At 32.0% G+C, this 19,931-nt stretch overlaps 1 protein-coding gene across 2 annotated transcripts in view; it reads right to left on the bottom strand.

Moving 5' to 3' along the window:
- The window catches only part of LOC132738410 (protein Wnt-16-like), a 47,939-nt gene that overhangs the window by 4,545 nt on the left and 23,463 nt on the right, over nucleotides 1–19,931 (bottom strand). For both annotated transcript variants that reach the window (XM_060725906.1, XM_060725907.1), the window contains exon 3: nucleotides 10,082–10,365. In XM_060725906.1, the coding sequence (XP_060581889.1) occupies nucleotides 10,082–10,365 (284 nt within the window). The remainder of the gene's footprint in view (nucleotides 1–10,081; nucleotides 10,366–19,931) is intronic.

The following is a 19,931-nucleotide window of genomic DNA, read 5'->3' as shown; positions in this document are numbered from 1 at the left end:
AATTAGAAATATCCCGTCCCGTCATTTTATTCCATATTTTACGGGACCTTTGGAATTTTCAATCAAGATTTTGGCTGTATTTTATGTTATATTTCTTTTCATTCTGTTCATTTTATGACTATCCGAGCTAATGCGGCGTTATTTTTCTGTCAAAATCGAGACCCATATATCATAACGCATTATTTCTAACCAAATTGCGGTCGGTTTTATTCCTTCATGTCTTATTTAATATGAAAATTACATTTTCGCGCACCATAAACCATGTTTTCCTATTGATTATTACTTTGTGAATATGGGAAATTATTGGTTATAGTAATTTATTTCATTCATATTTATATTAGATTTCGCCGCTTGATGCCCTTTTTGCCATATTGATACAAATATGCAGTAGATACTGGACTGATATTAAAGAAATTAATTTCATTGCCTCGAGGCTTACAAAACGTCCTTTATAGTATGGATATTCATTGTTTTCATTTTTGGCAAAAATGTTCTATAATCTTTATATATTTTTGTATCTAAACATGCCTTCGAAGAAACGGAATTGTTTAATTTACCTAACAAATATATTTTAATATTTTTGCACATGCTGCTCTACGTGTGTGCTTTAATTTTATGCATGTTCAACGAAAAATTTTAAAAATAAGTTTTTCTTTCCTTCTATGGTCATCTTATCCTGTTGAATGTATGAAATGGATTTGCCTAGCTTTGGACATTTCATTTAATGTTTAACTGATCTACCCACTGTTGGCCTGTAATGTCTGTCTGGTCCGATTGCACGGGTACTTGTACACCTACATAATCTTAGCTGGTGATTATTGGAAGTTAAAAACCCAAACAACTTCGACAGTCAGCAGATCAGTATTAGAACTGATCTTTTGAAATGAAGAATAGTCTTGGTCAGACTGGACTTTTAGCTTGGTAAGGTTCAACTGAAGTTCTAAATACATTTTGTTTGTAATTAAATGGGTTATTCAAGACAATGCACTTTGTTTTTGTATGATTCCTGTTCAATTTTGCCCGTGTTTGCACATTGTTTTTAAATAATAATAATAATAATAATAATAATAATAATAATAATAATAATAATAATGACAATAATAATAATAATAATAATAATAATAATAATTATAATGTTTTGAAAAGGAGACACTTATACATTCAAGTATGTTGGTATTGGATATTTCAGTTTTGCAGGGACGTCGTTATTCTATGCTGACCCACATCCCATGCCATTTCAGCCCTGTGATATGTGGGTCAGTAATGCAAAAAAAAGTTACAGACGAAAGGAAAAAAAGGATAAAGGCATTTTCTTCAATATTTAATAAGGTATAAACCATATACATGAAGAAGTATATTAAGATAATTATATAAACGTATGCATAGACAGATCATATTGAACACAGTTGAAGTAAAATGGTATTTATAATTATATATGATATCTGATTCATATTGAGGATTATAAATTCGTGGGCACGCTCCTTTGTGAAGACCTGTAACAGGCTTTTAAATAATAAGATGTTACTTTTTCACTTTTGTTGGTTACATTGTTGATTTAAAATAATAAAGAGTTATTTCAATGTTTTAATATGACTTTACTCATATGTAATTTTCTAAACTCTTCCCGTATACATTTGTCAAAATCATTTCCTTGTTGAAACACAGTTGCCACTGTTTACGCAAAAAAAAAACCTGATTAGTTTAGGTAATGATATGTATATCTATTTTGATACATCTGTTTCATCATTATCTATTGTCAAGTTTTTGTTTTCTTCTTCCTGCGTGGTGTGATGTCCTTGCGGCTTAGTACTCGTTACCGCCTTTTCAGGCATACTTTCTAATTCCAACTCCCCATCGTAATTTGGTTGACACCTAAAGAAGCGCTTGTTTATTCCTAACATGAGGTAAGAAGGAACAGGGGTCTTTCGTTCTAATTTGGTGAGTTTACTTATCAGCAATCCTACTGTCAAAGAAACGATTGTCACCATCAGGGAAATGTACAAATAAGATATAGAGTAAAGATGGTCTATTCCTTGGACTGTTCCGGTTTCCTTCGTAGCTGTAATTTTTTCGGTTGTCATCATATAAGTGATATTGGATGGCGTTGTTGAATAATTGAAGAAATTCATATTTGCATCAGTTTCGTTGTAACATTTATCCGTAGGGCCAAGTGGCAACCAAGGGGTCCTTTTGCGGCCTGGAGAAAAATTGTATCCTAGTGAAAGCCACAAAGCGAATGCTATGCCAACAGACATACTAGCTAATATTCCTCGTATTGTTGTAAACTTGATGAAAATGGACATGATAAAAAGTGCTGTAACCGGACCATCTATTGCTCCAAGAATGCTACTGGATATCTGAGTCATTGGGCCTTTGACGTTACTTATAATTAGTCCAACACCAATACATACAAAGCCGCATAGTAAGACCATTAACTTAGAAGCTTTAGTCAAATTAAGTTCTGAAATAGTTTTCCATTTCTGGCGAATTACATCCTCAGCAACAATTGCCGAAACACTGCTTAGAAGAGATGAAATTGTACTTAGTGATGCACTGCATAGCGCAGCAAGAAATAACCCAGTTATCCCAGGAATGGTTTCAAACATATCCATCACGACAAAAGAGATGATCTGATTTGGATTCGATATTTGCCCAGAGGCGAGGGGGTCACAACCTTTTTGCACATAGTATGCATACGCTACAAGCCCTTCAAACATGACCAATAATTGAAGTATAACAAAACCCGGGATAGATATTGCTGCAACCTTTCTAGCTTCATTCATAGACTTTGTTGAATTCAGACGCTGTATAACTGGTTGTCTACACGAATAGCCTATACTTCTAAAAAAAGAGCCAACAACTAACGTCCAGAATGTATGCCTTGTAAATGGATTCGGGTCAAAGTCAATCATCTTCATTCGACCGCTGGGTTTATTTAAGTCAATTACATTTTGGACACCGCCTACGCACATTGTTCCGTATATCAGTACGGCAAAAATCACTCCAATCATTATAATTCCCTGTACAACGTCCGTAACAATAACGGCCTTTATCCCACCAAGAGATGTATAAATCACCGCAATGCCCGACATGGCGACGATGAAAATCCAAACTGATACTCCAGTTACAGATTGAAGGGCAATTGCAGCGCCAAAGAGTACGATTCCCGAGTAAAGAGTCATAAAAATGGCACCAAGTACCATCGCAATTTGGCGTATCAGCAATGAGTCGTGACGCATTTGTAAATATTCGTAAACACTTGTTACTTGGAGAGGATAAAACAAAGGTATGCTGATCCAGAACATAGCAGAAAATCCAAGCGCCATTCCAATGTTAACAAGCCAGAAAATAAATCCATGGACGTACACTTCCGCCGGAAATCCGAGAAAGAAAATCGACGATTCAAATGTAACAAGCATCGACATTGCAACCGGAAATGCTTTGAGCTTCCCACCGCCTCTGTGGAAATGATATGAAGACTTATGTTTTCGTTCTCTATATGCATAGATCATCCCAGCTGCTAACGAAGCAAAAATTCCAAGGGAAAATGTAACATAGTCAGCAGACTGCAGACCCTTTTCTAACGCCATAGCTGTGTTAATATGACGCAATGCAGCCGTATTGCTCTTATATATATATACACCCAACGAATTGAAATTATTACAGACGTGACTAGAAATGAAGCCTCATTGATTATTTAAAAAACCTCGTACTAACTTACGAACTTATGTCTTTCGAATGACCAAAATGTGCTCAACGAACTAACAATTCAAATGCACGAGTGCTAAGTAAGTGTTCAGCTGTACACACTATATGCTTGCATAAAACATCATGCACATAAAAGCATTCTAAACTAGTTTTCTTCATTTTTGATTTATGTAAGTTATCTCGGTTTTAGCTTGTTTAAAATAAATAGGAGAGGAGAGGGAAGAAAAGACAGAGAGGGAAGGAAATCCCAGAGATGGAACCGCATGCCGGCAGATTTATGGTATTTTATTTTCAATTTTAATACACTTTTCTACTATTTTTCGTGCAAATTTAAACGTAAGATATGCGTGGTTAGTTAGAAACAGAAGATATGCTTGAACTTGTAAACTTGCGGAATTATACCAAGTTGATATTTGGAATGGATATGCTTCTAGTTATTATTTCTTATTATTTAATATGTTTGATTTACTTGGGTTCAAATAGGATTTGAGTCACCCAGTACGGGAGTTATATTTAATTCATTGTTAATCAAGAGGTGATTCATGAGGTAACTTTATTGTCTATAAAGTTCCTTTTAATCCTTAACCTGACAAAACTTTGTAACCATGGATTTATACTGCTTTGAAGTTTAAGAGATTTCAATAATAGACCTATCAGCAGTATAGATCCTGGTCAGATTGCACACTCTTCCCTGATGTCAAGGGCTAATCACTTTCTGTTCCAGCCAGGTTAAGGGTATCTACTCTTTCAACGTCAAATGTATTGAATTGTTGTTTCAACATAGCATTATTTTTACTCATTTCAGCACTAAATTAAAAGATAAAAACACCTTTAAATTTGAATACAGAAATGCTACACCCAAACTACAAATCTAACAATGGAACACTTTGAAGTTCGTTTTGCCCTCATTGACTGAATCCGTCGTTTGAACTCGTGTATGTTTAACGAAATGAAACTAATTTGTTTACTTTTCTCTACAGAAACACCTTACTGATAAACGTTCCACAAAGAGCTGACAACGTGAACGTCATATTCGACGAGAGAGTAACCGATAAGATGAAAATTGATAGCTTAATTAAGGGTTATTTGTCAGTCGGGTAGAAAAGGGGTTGGAAAGGGTAGTACAAAATAAGCATATGGTGAGATTTATGGGGACAACTTGCGGGTAGTCAGTGAAACGAAACTTCCGATAATAGAATGAGGTTTTTTTCTTAAAGTGTAGATTGATTTATGATATTGAAATCGTGAAATTTGTGTGCGGAATGACTCGATTAATGGTTTTCATAACTGTTATTAAATAGTTTTAACACTTCTACAAGGTCGGTGGTAATTTACAAGGTATGTGTATAATCGTGACATAACTGGTTGTTAATAGACAATCTATTTTAGTAGGCTTGAATGAAGTGATGTTTTATTCTTTTTATTACGCTTTGGATGGCTGCTCTAAATGAATTTCATCTTTCATTTCAACTAGGCAGTTATTGATGAAGATTCATTTCCCCAATCAGTGAGACACCTGCACCTAATTAATACAATTGAAGATCCACAAGTTCAAATCGAATGTTTTAGGTGCAATAAATAAAAGATATGTCAGCAGGGGCTTTACCTGGAGATGTAATAAAAATTCTATTTCGAAGGTAGTATGCACATGCATTAAAATAATAAATCTCGATTAAAATCTGCAGCTTCCTTGTTATTGGACTTCATTGCTTGCTTATTTTGGCATTTGGCATTTTTCAGTTTTCATTTATCACACCGCACACGGCTATAAAGCTAACGCTGTGTCGGAGGTAAGGTACAGTTCGGCGATTTTCATAGGAGCAATCATGGGTCTTAATTGGAAATTAAAACTTTTTTGTACGTGCCTGAATTATGTCTTTGAAGCTTTTTAATATCATGTTTGCACAATCTTTATGACGAAGTCGACAACAAAATATATTGCATACTAGGTTCATGCGGAATTATTAAACGTCTCAGCATGCTTAGTACCAAAATGCGTTTCTTTGCATACTCTACCATACTTCACGGCTAAAGAAAAAGCGAATCCGTATAAAAAGGTCCTAGTGCCTGAATATATTTGATATTAATATTCTTAGTGAAAATCTTAAAAACCCTAAACAATAAGGGATTGGCGTATAATAAAAGCTCATAGATGTGTACTTTAAGCGTTTAATTGATTGGGTTCATGGCGTGTGCCGTGACAAAAAAAAGTTTAGTTTGACTAAAAGACATCTGAGATTTTGAATGATATAGTTTTATATAAAATACATTATCAAATAACTGTAGTATGAAATAACCTACAAAAAACACAAACAAAACCACAGAAAAACTTTATATTATTTGCTAACATGTCCACCGTTTATTTTTGTAGTTTTATTTCGGGAAGAACAAAAAAGATCTAAAATGATATTCAATTATTAGAATCAATAAGTACATATGATTTCAAAGGGATTGGTGAAACGGATGAAAAGTATCTTAACGATCAATTTGATAGCAAGTTTGGGGTAAAGGGATAAATTTAATTTCAATCAGATACAGTGTTTTTCTTTTCAAAAATGTTTCATTAATATTGGCCGTATCGTGTGATACTAGAAGAGTAGTAATGTAAGTTTTATTAGATGGGTTCACGGGAAAAGTTTTAGTTTGTTATCGTAGCTAAATGGTTATTTTGGACATTTATTTGCCGTTACTTCGTGTGCGTGTGGTATTTTTTCCTTCGTGTGTAAGAGAATTATGATCTAGGGAAATAAGTCGACATGGGAAAGAAATAACTTTAGTAAAAAAAAATAAAAAAAGAAAGAAAAAAAATGATATACATGTAAATAGAAGTACATAATTTTGAACAGGTATTGAAAGAAAAAAAACTATAGATAACATGATTATGTTGTTACTTTAATATGGTAGCAGCACACTTCGAGATTCGCTGATTATTTTTTAAGGAAATGTTCAGAGTAGAAAAAGGTAAAATATAACAAAGTGCCGACATACAGTTTTATAGCAAATTTAAGCTTAGCGTTTGTGTATTCAAATATTGCCTGTAATAAGCCAAAAATATGCAAAAAATATGTTTTCTTTGTTACTTACATGGAATAAATAGTGTGTTTAAAACAGTGATAAATATTGCTTAACATACAATGCTTCCCAATGGATAGTAAATATTTACATTTCTCTTATATAAACCCTTCGAAAAAAACTCTTTAAGTTGACATTTCGGAAACATAGTACTCATTTAGAATGTATATCAAAATTTCAGGTTGTAGCTAACTGACAAGCTTTTTCCGAACACGTGGAAAATTTTCTTTGGTTAATAGAAAAAAATTGAGTCTTTACTTTCACAATAACCCGTTATTTCAACTTACTTTCACCTATAGAATGAATTTATTGACAACCAATCTAACAGAAGATATCTAACTATTAAATTTTATAGAGGCTTTAATTCATTTTAATGTTTAAACGTGTTAAACTGATTAAAATCTTTGACAACTATAAAATGTTGTATCTTCTTTTTATAACACCAATCCACCTGGTACAGAATTTTAAAGAGGCGAGAAACAAATGTTTTTATGACCGCCTATCTTAATGGTTCGATACAAACAGGTTATTTTACGAAAAGGGATAAAAACGAAAATATGGAAACCCGAAAAGAAAAATAGAATTATAACATTCAATTTTATATGCATTTTGTTACTTATTTGACCCTGATATTTTATATATTTATATATATTTATTAAGGAACCGAAGATTATTCAACCCTTATGCACTGCTCAGGTATGATCGCGACATTCACGTAACTTGGATTATCAACCCTTCAGTCAGGATTATGTCTTTAGGGGGGAGTGTCAGATGGAAACATTTTCGACGCTTAATACCCTGCACTGCACAAATATATTGGACATATCCTTCATTATTGTAGCGCAAACCTTTGCACAGCCATGTCAGTTCAGTGACGGGTGAAAGTCAAAAACCGCGATATCACTCGCACTGCCCTAGAGTCTGGGATTTTAATAACAATAATGTGGAGCGGTAAATCAATTCTTTATACTGCTTATCATTTACTCAAATAAAAAAAAGAATGACATTTGAGTGAAGATGTTTGGGTATCGCTTATTGCGGCGAGGAGGAATTAGTTAAAAGACAGCAGAATCATTATGAATTTGTTCTAATTTTCATTGACGGGTTTTTATTGACGGTCAACATTTTTCTGTGTATCAGTTGCTTCTCTAATAAAGAAAAACCTTGCAGCTCGATTCAAAATTCAACTTTATTAGAAAAAGTAATATTCTATTATTCATTTCGGCGTTATTGGTATGTGTTCGACAGTTTAACATCTTGACTTTAAACCCGGAGAAAATAAAATATGAGAGAGAGTTGCTTTTTTCTACGTTTTCGCTCAATTAGTATGTGTAAAATCCGTAACCTTTTTAGAATAATTATAAGTATATATTGATGATATGTTGATGCTTGGTTAATTTGAAATTAATGCGAATAACCAACTTAGATGTAAAGATTATGTCAGTTATGTACGTTTCAATGATATATATCATTTTCAAGATTAAGGAAATATTTTTTAAACACCCGCGGAAAAACACCTGTACAATTTTATAGTGATCATAACTGTTAAATCTACACAATGATAGATTTTTTTGTGCTATCCATTTGAAATTTATTAATAAATACGTACAATTATCAGAACATTTAGTGGTCATTAAATTCTTTATTTTCAATAAATTGATGTAAATGATACATTTATAAAGTCACAAAGGTAGGGACTTCTTTCGTCGTATAGTAATAAATTTAAGTGTAATTGATGAATATATGTGCAAATATTTTTTCATTTAAATTCTATTAAAATTTATAGGTATGGTTTGTGCTAATGCACACCTGCGTTCACATGATGCATAATGCATTCTAATTAAACCAAAATCAGTCATCTCGTCGCATAATGAGCTTAGCCGTCATGTTCTAACTTTTGTTCGCAAATTAGCAAACTTAAAAAAACCAGCCCTCCTTTCGCAAAACATTTTTTCCCCGAAAGAAAAAAAATCTGCATACCAGTTATTTGTTGTTCAGACATTTTTTTTATTCAGAAAAGTATGTGTAATGTTTAAACAGCTTGTTGATTATTCTTGAAAATATTTAAAAATTTAAATAACAATTTTGTATTAATAATTTCAAACATTAGTCACTAGTTTATCTAAACAACTTGATTCTAAGTGCAGTATTTTTTTAACATAATTTGACCAAAATTATTCATTTTACATTTTTCGAGATTTTAATAAAGGATGATTATTTTCTTAGTCATGAAGTTATACTTGTATTTTTACACCATCCCCAATCCTGTTGAACTGTTTAGTGACTGGGTTTAGAAATTCTAATGAATCCTTGGGTATTTTTGTTATTTTGTTATAAACGTTGTCATGTATTTAAATGTATTCAAATGCACCCGTTAAATTAGATAAAGAGAAAAAACTATTACATAATAATGTACCTTAATTTTCAATTTACCTCATTTGAAATCTCCAGTTTGCATCTTATAGGAATGTTTATTATCATTATTATTACTATTACTTCTATTATTATTATTATTATTATTATTATTATTATTATTTTGCAGTTATATTTCATCACTCTGCAACTTCATAAATACCCAATCGAAGAATATTCCTAAACATACAAAAGTGACATTATCATTAAAAATATTTCATTTTTATATCAAATTTGACGTATGCCATATTTATTCATATCTATTCAAACTATGAGAAAGTTTTATGAATACATGTAACAATGTTCCCATGACAAGGCATTATTTACCATTGGCAATGATCAGTCCACAAGATATCGATTGTTTATGATTTATTATATAAATTTGTTATCGATTTTACTTAGGTAATGATGTAATATATCATTTGTTTATAGGGTACAATGTGACCAGTGTTTTAAGGTTGAATTTTAATTATTTGTAAAGAAAGTATTATTTATAAGATATAAGAAATTAATTGTTTATTATATCAACTGTTTATATATATAAGAAATATATATATAGATTTTGTTAGGTAAAATATCGATTTGTCTATAACGTATTCATGTAATATCATCGATTTACCCTACTTTTGTTTCGTATTCGTCATAAATCTATAGTAACATAAGTGGAGACTAATCATTACTTTATGGCACGAATCATGAGTGGGACGAATCGTTAAATAGAAACTGCAGACTGAGACGAATGCGTTATTTTATCATTTCTACGACCAATTTACGATCGTAAACCGCCAGAGTGTAAGTCTGTAAATATTCTTTACACTGCTTCATTTGCATGAATTCTTCTTCACATACGTGTCGCATAGACCACCTTGTATTACAATGCTTTACTTACTTTTCTACCTGCTTCGTTATTATGCAGATTCATTGTATTTCTTATGTTTCTTCCACTTTCTTGAGTCATAACTTCAGGGGCGTCCACAAAAGTCTTACTGAACCACAGACCATACTGTATATTGTCACTACAACCACCCCACTTCCAGCCGTCGACGTCATGCTCCCCATAATGAGCCATATCACAAGAACACTCAGTTAAATTTCCCGCGCTACAAGATTTCGTTGTTGCGTGTACCACTCCAGCACTCAAAATGGCGTAAATGAACGCCGTTTCTCGTGTACCTGAAACAAAATGAAATAAAATGTCAAACGTTTATCTATAATGAATGTACACGTTGACTCAAGCAAATAATTTTTCACGTGCTGGTAATAAATTTCCTAACATTTTAGTTGGATACAGTTGTTGTTTGCGTAGTCACAGTAAAAAAAATGGAACTTGATAAAAATGGTAGCTGTTGAAAAGGGTCAAGGTCGCTTTATACACGTGGTCGAATGCTCCTGCATATAATCATGTATTTTGACAAGATCAAGAATTCCTGTAGATGCTTAAAGCAATGTTGAAACACTTAATATGAACAACTGACTAGGGTTTTATTCATATGTTTTCTTTTTACTTTTTACATAAACCTGGAGACACGCTGCTTTAACTGATACCTTTACGAGAATATTATTATTAAAATGGCCAACGAGGGCAATGCATAGTGCAGCTGTTTCCACTTAAATAGACTAAAAAAATCAGCTACAATTTGTGTTTGTCGTCTGCAAAAAGTTTTTTTTTTCAATTTTGATTGAATAAATAATTGTATTGAATTAAAAAAGAAGTAAAAAACACTTTCAGTTCTGAATTACCGTTTACAAATTTATGAGAAAAACGCTGCATTTATTTCTATATATAATTAGAGTGCAAAAAAAAAACTGCTGAATAACGCAGGTTTATCTATCATTTCATTTTCAAACATCATATCTTTTAGTTTAAGAAAGGGCCAATTCAATTTTGCGATCTGATAGAAACGGGTGGAAACTTTAGAGTTTCAATTTTATTTCTTTAATTAGTTGAGCGAAAATTATAGTTATTTCTCAAATATCATTTATTACATCACAGTTAATAGCGCGTAAAAAATCATACATTTGATGTATTTTATTAATGTAAAAATTAAATTTATTAGACGGGTGATGTGGTAATTATGAATGAAAAGTTTATCGAAATCTTTAAGGCGTACACATAACCAGCTAGCGTACTAAAGTTTTACATTTTTTTCTTACACCCCTACTAAATTTGAGTAATGGACTCGTCCCATTTTTGAATTTGGCAGTATTAATTTATAAATGTAGGGAGCCAGTGTTACAATATAAAGACAAAGTGCACTTAGTAGTGCTGTTAACAGGCTAGCCCTGATCCGGACTCGTACTAGGCTTATGCAAGCCACAGTTGCAATGAAAGTTAACGAATAAATTATAATCACTGTTATCGATAAGTCGGTGAATGGGTGGGGGTTGTAGAAGAGGAGGTAAGGAGAACTTCCGTACAGGGCATTTAACTATAAAGGTCAGGTTTACAATTGACTTTACTGTCAGAAATATTCAATACAAGCATATTTGTTCGGAATTAGACTTATTGCCAGTTATAGATTGATGTGCCATGTGATGAGCAGGCTTATTACAAAACTTCCCCCGAAGAGGAGAGTTTCTAAAGAAAATCACTTGTCTTCAGTGAAATTAAATATATAAAACAATTCCAGGACTTTTTATTATCGAAATTAATACTGATTCCTGTATCGTATATTTAATATCAACATTAAGGAATGTTTTCAAGTTGTTTCCTTAGCAATACGTTTAATAATAACTCTGTAATACCCCGTTTGGTTTGGTTTTTCGTACACTATGAAAGGAATAATTAGTATTTGATATCTTCTTGCGCACGGTTCCTGTAAAGGGAGGCAAATCTTAACCTACTGTCTTATAATCTATTATAGATAACTTGACCGCATGTACCTGTAATATATATAAACTCTAACCTGTTAAATTTGTTAAATCGAATTACCCTGCTTTGTATTTGGAAAAATCCATTTAAATTTTTATGGAATTTCATAGACAAGAGACAAACTATTAATAATGAATTGCCAACAGAAGTATAGAGCATGGATATATGCCGGCTGGTCATTTTTTTTTTATTTACTTCCGGTGCCTGCAATTTAAAGGCCCATTATGCTTTCATAATAATTTAACGCGTCACATACCATAACTTGGCCATTTATATATATTGGATATAAATTATCTTAATTTTTAATGGTAAATATATATTTTATATGGATTAATTTAATTCTTATAATGTAAGACTTAACTTTCAAGTATTTTCCGTGTCACAGAGAATTAGGAGAATTAAAAATATTGAAATATATATTTTTATGTATGATATAATAATCCTTTTATTAGGTACTTGGGCGTAGATATATTTGTGAGAAGGAATATGGGTAAGAGAATGTGATGGACACAACACGATTTTATTTCAGTCATCTTTAATTTTGTGCATTACAGATTTTTTTTTTCAAAATTCTTCTCATGAACATATATTCATAGATTAGCCGTCCCCCCTTTTTTGGAAAAGAGTACATATACATTGTTTATCGCAATAACGTTTTGATAACGTAAAATTTTATTTATTTAATTGTCTACAAATTTAAATCAAGATCAAAATCATATGAATTTAAAAGAGATTTTGATAATTCAGTACGATAACATATCGTAAATAATGCAATGGCCACATAAAAGTCATTTTATATGATTTTATATGATTTCACGTCATTTTAAATATATCTTTATGTACCTATCACATTAAATTAAAAAAGTGATGAAACCGCAACTATTCTAAAATAAATCTTAACGGAAAATCAACTTTATAAAGACCGCTATGAATTGTTTAATATAACATGCATCAGGTGCTTTAAGAAAAATAAAAGTGTTTTCTTAAAATCTGTTTTCTCATTCCACAAACGCGCCGTATTTGAAAACACATTTATAATGTTGAGCTATATTTAACTACATCTTTGTCATTGGGCATCAAACAGCTAATACGACTGTAAATGATAGCAATTTGGAGGTAATAAAATCGACTTGATCATCGTCAAATTAATAAAGTAACCACTAAACTTTAGAATCAATTTTCACACAGGCGTAAAATATCTTTGAACGCGGTCCTTTATGCCCATTCATAGAATGTCTAAGAATTCATGGTGAAACCTTTTTTACAGCTTAACAGCCAAGTGAAAAGCCGCATGAATTGGGAAATGAGACCAAAGGACAAAAAACTTAAGAAAAGATCAAAGCGCGATCGGATTACACGCATTTCACAGTGTATGAATCGCACAAAGATGGTTTCTTTAATACTTCTGTGAGGTAGTCATACTTATGGAGTACACACACTGAAAATATTAACACTTGAAGCGGGTGATTAAAAGATATTTACTATTCATAGTAAATGGCGGATATTGTCAAAACCATTTTTATGTGTGTTAATGAATTTTGATGTGAGAGTGAATATTTTGATTTTTTTTTTAATTTACGAAAAATAAAATTTGAACCTCACCACCTTTGTTGCATGTTGACTTCAAATGTTTCCGCAGTTTAAACATGCAGTTTCTGACGAATTTCTAATCTATGTAATGAGAACAAGATAAATAGGCCGTAAATAAGAAAACTTATGGCATATTTTACATTAAGGAATATCAAGGAATGAATTTGAAATAACCGAAAGTGATTCCAATTTGAATTTGTATATACCAGTTAGATATCAGTTTTAGACATTTTGTTTACTTTTATACCAATTACAATTATAATTATACCAAAAGCTACAATAATGAAATAAATATTTATAGTATAGTGCTATTTTAAGGAGCATAATAACTTTTTATCAATATAATACAAAAAACTTTATTGCAAATAAAATAATACTACAGTGCTTATAGCAAAAACATATATACAGATTTTATGAAAATGAGATCAAATATGGCATGAAAAATAACAATACTATTTCCGGAAAGGTCTTATATTATTAAGGAAATAGCAGGTTGCACAAAGATTAAATGATTAAATATGATATTACATCATCCATATATTCTTTTTTATAAGCAAAATACAAACTCTTTGAAAGATTTTGTATATCATCTTTGAAAGATTTTGTATATCCTATCCTATCCTATCCTATCCTATCCTATCCTATCCTATACTATCGTATCGTATCGTATCGTATCGTATCGTATCGTATCGTATCCTATCCCATCCTATCCTATCCTATCCTATCCTATCCTATCCTATCCTATCCTATCCTATCCTATCCTACCCTACCCTATTCTATCCTATCCTATCATCACATCACATCACATCACATCACATCATGCACATCATATAATATCACATCACATTAGATCACATTATACAATCAACCACATCACATCATTCTATATATCATATCGACTACTGTTGTTGATGATAATGATGCTGTAATTGCTGATACTATTGATGTTGTTGTTTTTGATGTTTATGTTGTTGCTGTTTTTGCATATGTTAGATGTTGTATGAAATTTATATGTATTTTGATTGGCTGATAAATATGCTTATCTCAAGTTTATCCATCGGTTATTAGTGCCTTAGTAAAATGTCTCAGAAATTATAAACAACTCTAATGATTTACTGCAATCAAAGACGGTATCTAAACGTGCTACAAACGCCTTGGTATTAAATAATAAATTGTTTCCATGATGTAATTATTTTAAATTAACATTATGCGTAATTTTGATATTTTGAAGACCGGCAGTCTCGCAGCCGTTTTATGCAGAATTAAACGTGAAATTATATGTACTTTTCTCCCGAGCTTCAAACAGTCAAGCGCACGTGCAGGATGTGAATACTGAGTTGCACTCAAAGCATCCGAGTATACCTTCATATCTTCAAAGAAATGAATTTAATTGCGATCATTCTCCCGATTGATTTTCAGTACAATAATATATATTATATACAAATGTTGTAATAATTCGAGCCGCTCTTTATCAACACTATGCAGGGTTAGCACGTGCATTAGATAAATCATTGTAGGAATGACGTTCATTTAACACAAATATTTATCTATATTTACGATACGATTAAGGCGAAGAGAGTCTTTAAAAAAATCAAACCGGAAGTAATGATTTTAAATGAAATTTTATGCATTTACACGTTACCGCGTTTTCTGTCCCGCGAATTAATTTGCACGTGCATGCAATTCATAACTAGGTTATAAACACAGTAGCATGTCCCGTATAAAACTAGTTAATCGCTGTTGGTAGTCATAAATACAACACAATTAAAACATTTTCATTACTCTGAAAAATAATTATAGACTGATACGAGACAATAAAGGTAGAAGTATTAAAGATAAGGCGGAGTTTACTATCACGTTAATGAGCAGATAACTGCTACGTTGCCATAGAAATTCGTTTTTTCTCATATTTCATGCAATGATCTATGCACTTGAATCTCTGTATTCAAGAATTTCTAAACGAATTCAATTATATTTTAACTGACAGTATGAAGAAATAAGCACAGCGATTACATAAAGAATAAATTCCTCCACATCAGAATTTTGTAGATCTTCCTAAGAATCAGCTATTTCTGAAGTATCTGTGCTCGACGATATCTACGTAAAATGTGACAAAAAGTTTTGAAACTAAGAACAGAAGTTTATAATTTTGAATAATATCCGAAACAAAAGATGTCCGAAATTCTGAATTAATAACGGAAATTACATCATCGCATGTGTCAAAGACCATCTCTGGATTATTTATAAATTTGGGTAGGTATTGAGTTACACTAGTATTGCGGTTTACCAACTTTACTGGTTACTCGTTCTTCACCCCACGTGCCTGCACGTACAAATGTTAAGCACGAGCGGTCACAAGACTAGGATCACCATACTGAGCCCCTCCTCCCTCAAGATCGAATTTACAGCGGCGAGTGTCAATTGGTTCCACACGGATACGAAGGACATCGCATCGAATAAATACCAGAAAGTCATAAGGCAACTTCGTTTAATATACAAGCCACCGTTGTATTTCTAAGTTATCGAGCAAAATTTACTCACCACTTGTTAACAAAATTTGTTTGTTTATTTTTGTTTCTTTGTAAAATTAGTTTTGGTCTTAATGAAGCAGTAAAAAATGTATGGATATATTTCAGAAATGTTTATCGTAGGAGATAAGCTACAACAAATTGATTTAGTTTAGCATACGAATCAAACATTATCTGATGTAATACATCGGAGCGGGGTTTAGATATAACTAAACGAAACTTACTAAACCAAATACTTAATAATTATGTTTTCCCCCGAAGAGTTAACATGCCTATCATCAGAGGGTCCTATTATTTTGTCAAAATATTTCTTAAATACATTTTAACTTAATATTCAAATTTATCATAATCATGCTGATCTAAGTACAAGGTTTTTTTTAACGTTTAATCAGTGGCGATATCGATGAAGTCGAATTTCAACACAGGTGTTGACTTGATAATAAGTGTGTATATCTTTCATTTTGTATGCGCTTGGTCCGTACGCACCTTCCTAGTATCACATAACAGACGTAACTTCATATCTTCAACTAAGTAATTGCGCCTAAACATCTAGGCTTATTTTCCATTCGATTGGCGATAGAGACGATACTCAAAAGTCCTCTATATTTTCTTAGAATTTTTCCGCTCTAAGAATTATTAATAATTCAATTTATAGGTGTAACTGGCTAGGAAATTTATACAGAATGTTACTATACTGGGTCATTATAGCTCTCGATAGCCATGAAATTTCTTGCGATTAGGAAAACCCATTAGACCGTTTCAAACAGAAGGGTACTTTTAAGAGAAACATGTATACTGACCAGTGATAACAGTACATTTTTAACAATTATTATCAAAAATGAATTTGGGGAAAATAAGAATTCTGTTTGTCTCTGTTTACAATGAAAAGGGTGTTATAACGGATACTCGTATTAAGTTATCAATTTATTGTTTTCAGATTATTTACATATAGATGAACTTCTATATATCATAACTCGTTACTCTACTTTTACTTCCGACTTTATTAACCATATATAGAACTATATCTTTAAACAATTATGTTAGAATTTATCGATGCATACTGACAAGAACTGAAGAAAGAAAAAATAAGAGCGAAGAGAAGAAAGACAAAAAGAAAGATAGAAAGATAGATAGAATGAAAGAAAAAAAGAAAGAAAAAGAAAGAAAAAGAAAGAAAGAAAGAGAGAGAGAAAGAAAGAAAGATAGAAAGAAAGAGAGAAAGAAAAAAAGAAAGAAAGAAAGAAAGAAAATAAAAAGAAAAGATAGAAAGAAAGAAATATCGAAGGTAGAAAGAAAGAAATATCGGAGGTATAGAAAGAAAATTGGAATAAAGAAAGACCGAAGAAAGGCAAAGGGAAAGAAAAATCGAAGAATGAACTAAAAGAAAGAGCACATTTTTCACTTGTTTCCTGTCGCGTTTTTTTATTGTAACTGAGAGGTGATGTTTGTCCCTATGTTAAGATAGGTTTGTTTTTAGATAAAACTGCTCTGGTAAGCTTATGATGTTAAGTATACACCAAACAAATGCCCTGGTGTGATAAAGATTTATACGCGAGTTTGTCCTCAATTCCCCGGATACACTGAAGTACCGTCTAGGTGATAACTGTTCTTCTACCATGAATTTCAAATCTTATGTGAAATTTTACTTCAAGATGTACCATCTACATGTTTTTGTGTGTTTTTTCTTCTGCCCTAAAGATCCGACTTTTTTACGGAAGCACATGAGTGACATTCGGGAAAAAGATTTTTTAAATTTTATTTTCTTGTGGCTTCGAGTTAGATTTGTTTATGTAATTAGCATCTCGTCGGAAGCATAAAGTTGACATTCGGGGAAACAATCTCGTGCAGTTTCTTTTGTCTTCGAGTAAAATTTTTTTTAAACAATATTTATCTCGTGATAATAAGAATTCTTTTCCCACATGTCACCTCAGTGTTGCAAAAGTAAAATGATATCGGCTGATGGAAAAAAATAAGTGAAATCGGTGCATTCGTACTTTATTTATTCATGTATATGTACACCATTAAGTGTAATACATGAGAAAAAGAAAATAGGCTATGATTTACTTTTAAGTCTCGCCGTTAAAAATGCTACTGAAAACAAGAAAGACAAATAATTCATTGCACATACTTAATAAGAGGCGCACGTGGAATGCATTCTCTTAGCCAATAGACAAACATGTGAAATAATTTACTATGAAAGAGATGCATTATAAAAGAGCACAATGTTCTTAACACAAGAATGCAACTGCAAGTTATAAACCACTGATCTCTGCTATATTCTTGAGAAATAATTATGATTCAAATACGTAGAAATAAAGTTTTAAAAAAGCGAATTTTCTAATTTTAAACACATTTATATAAGCTTAGAGAAGTTCGTTTCAATGAATTGACGGTAAAAAAGAGAACTTGGTCATGACCAATAGTAAAGTCTGATCAATGCCCTCCCCGTTAAGCTCTTTAATGAAAGGAGAAATAATGATTTTCATAAAGCTCATTGTCTATAAGATATAAATCACTTAAAAAATGTCAAGGTGGATCATCAACATCCCCCCAACCCAAAATATACAATAAATTCCACTTACTACGATATACCGCTTATAACGATGCGGTCCAGACTCTTGTTTTTCAAATTGGTTGTCTCTCAGATATAACGATATCCGGAGATAACGATATCTGGATATAACGATATAAATTTGGCAGTCCCCTAAATATGTTTTACTGTAATTGTGTATATAATGATGTTGTGTTGAATTTACTAATCAACATTTTTCTCAAAAGTGATTCCATGAATTTTCTCTGTGTTTTTTCTATCCCCATGTATAATACTATTAAAATTATCTTGATATTTTTGCAAGCAAAAAAAACATTCTAGATGTATAGAGATATCGAAACACAAGGCGTGAATAGCACGCGCGCATGAAAATTCCTGTTGGGTTTCGGCAGCTTGGCGCACGTGATAATGAAAAAGTCAATTTGGTCTTGAGTAATAAAAGACGCGCAACGCTGAAAACCTACTTTGATCACTAATTTCTGAGCGCAATACCTGTCTTTTCGTCTGTCATGCAGGCCATTAAAATCTAACTACCGTTTCAGTAATGTTTTTAGCAGATTCTGGGGAGCGAGGGATAATACCACGTTGCAATTTCGCGTTGTTTATGTACCGTTATTTATGCGGCGCGAGAGGAAAGCAAAACAAGATGTGGAGTTTTGGGAATGACAGCATAGTGTCGCTGGTATAAACGGTATTAGAACAGGTCGTCGCTTTTTACGCCCTAAGAATAATGATTAAGTATCCGTTAATGATAAGTTCTGGTAATCAATTTGATTAGCGTTAAATTTTTTCTTGCTAATCATTTTATCAGATCGCTGTTCTAATCATTTGCCAGAAAAAAATGATCATTACCAAAAATAATCATTACATTTATTATGATTTTACTTTTATTGTGATAACAATCTTCGTCATAATAAAAGTCTAACATAATTAAATTACGGATTTTAAGGTAGACATTTAATTTTAAAGAGAATACAGTTCTCTGTTGTATAATAAACAATCTCTTTCGTCTGCGGTAAAGTTTCCAGTAATTTTTGTTGCATGTTGTATAACCAGAGGTTCAAAGAAACAGGGTTCATGTTTGTTTATAAAATAAACTAAAACTAATTGTGCAAACGCCGGACTGGAAAACCCATAACAGATTCTGAAAACCTGTTTGTGTTACTGAGGATACTTTATATAAATGGGTGCTAAGGTT

The sequence above is a fragment of the Ruditapes philippinarum genome, unplaced genomic scaffold, assembly GCF_026571515.1.
Source record: "Ruditapes philippinarum isolate M1 unplaced genomic scaffold, ASM2657151v2 ctg1038_1_1_1_1, whole genome shotgun sequence".
Classification (NCBI taxonomy): domain Eukaryota; kingdom Metazoa; phylum Mollusca; class Bivalvia; order Venerida; family Veneridae; genus Ruditapes; species Ruditapes philippinarum.
Note: the sequence above shows the minus strand (reverse complement) of the source record. Positions and strands in the feature narration are given on the sequence as shown.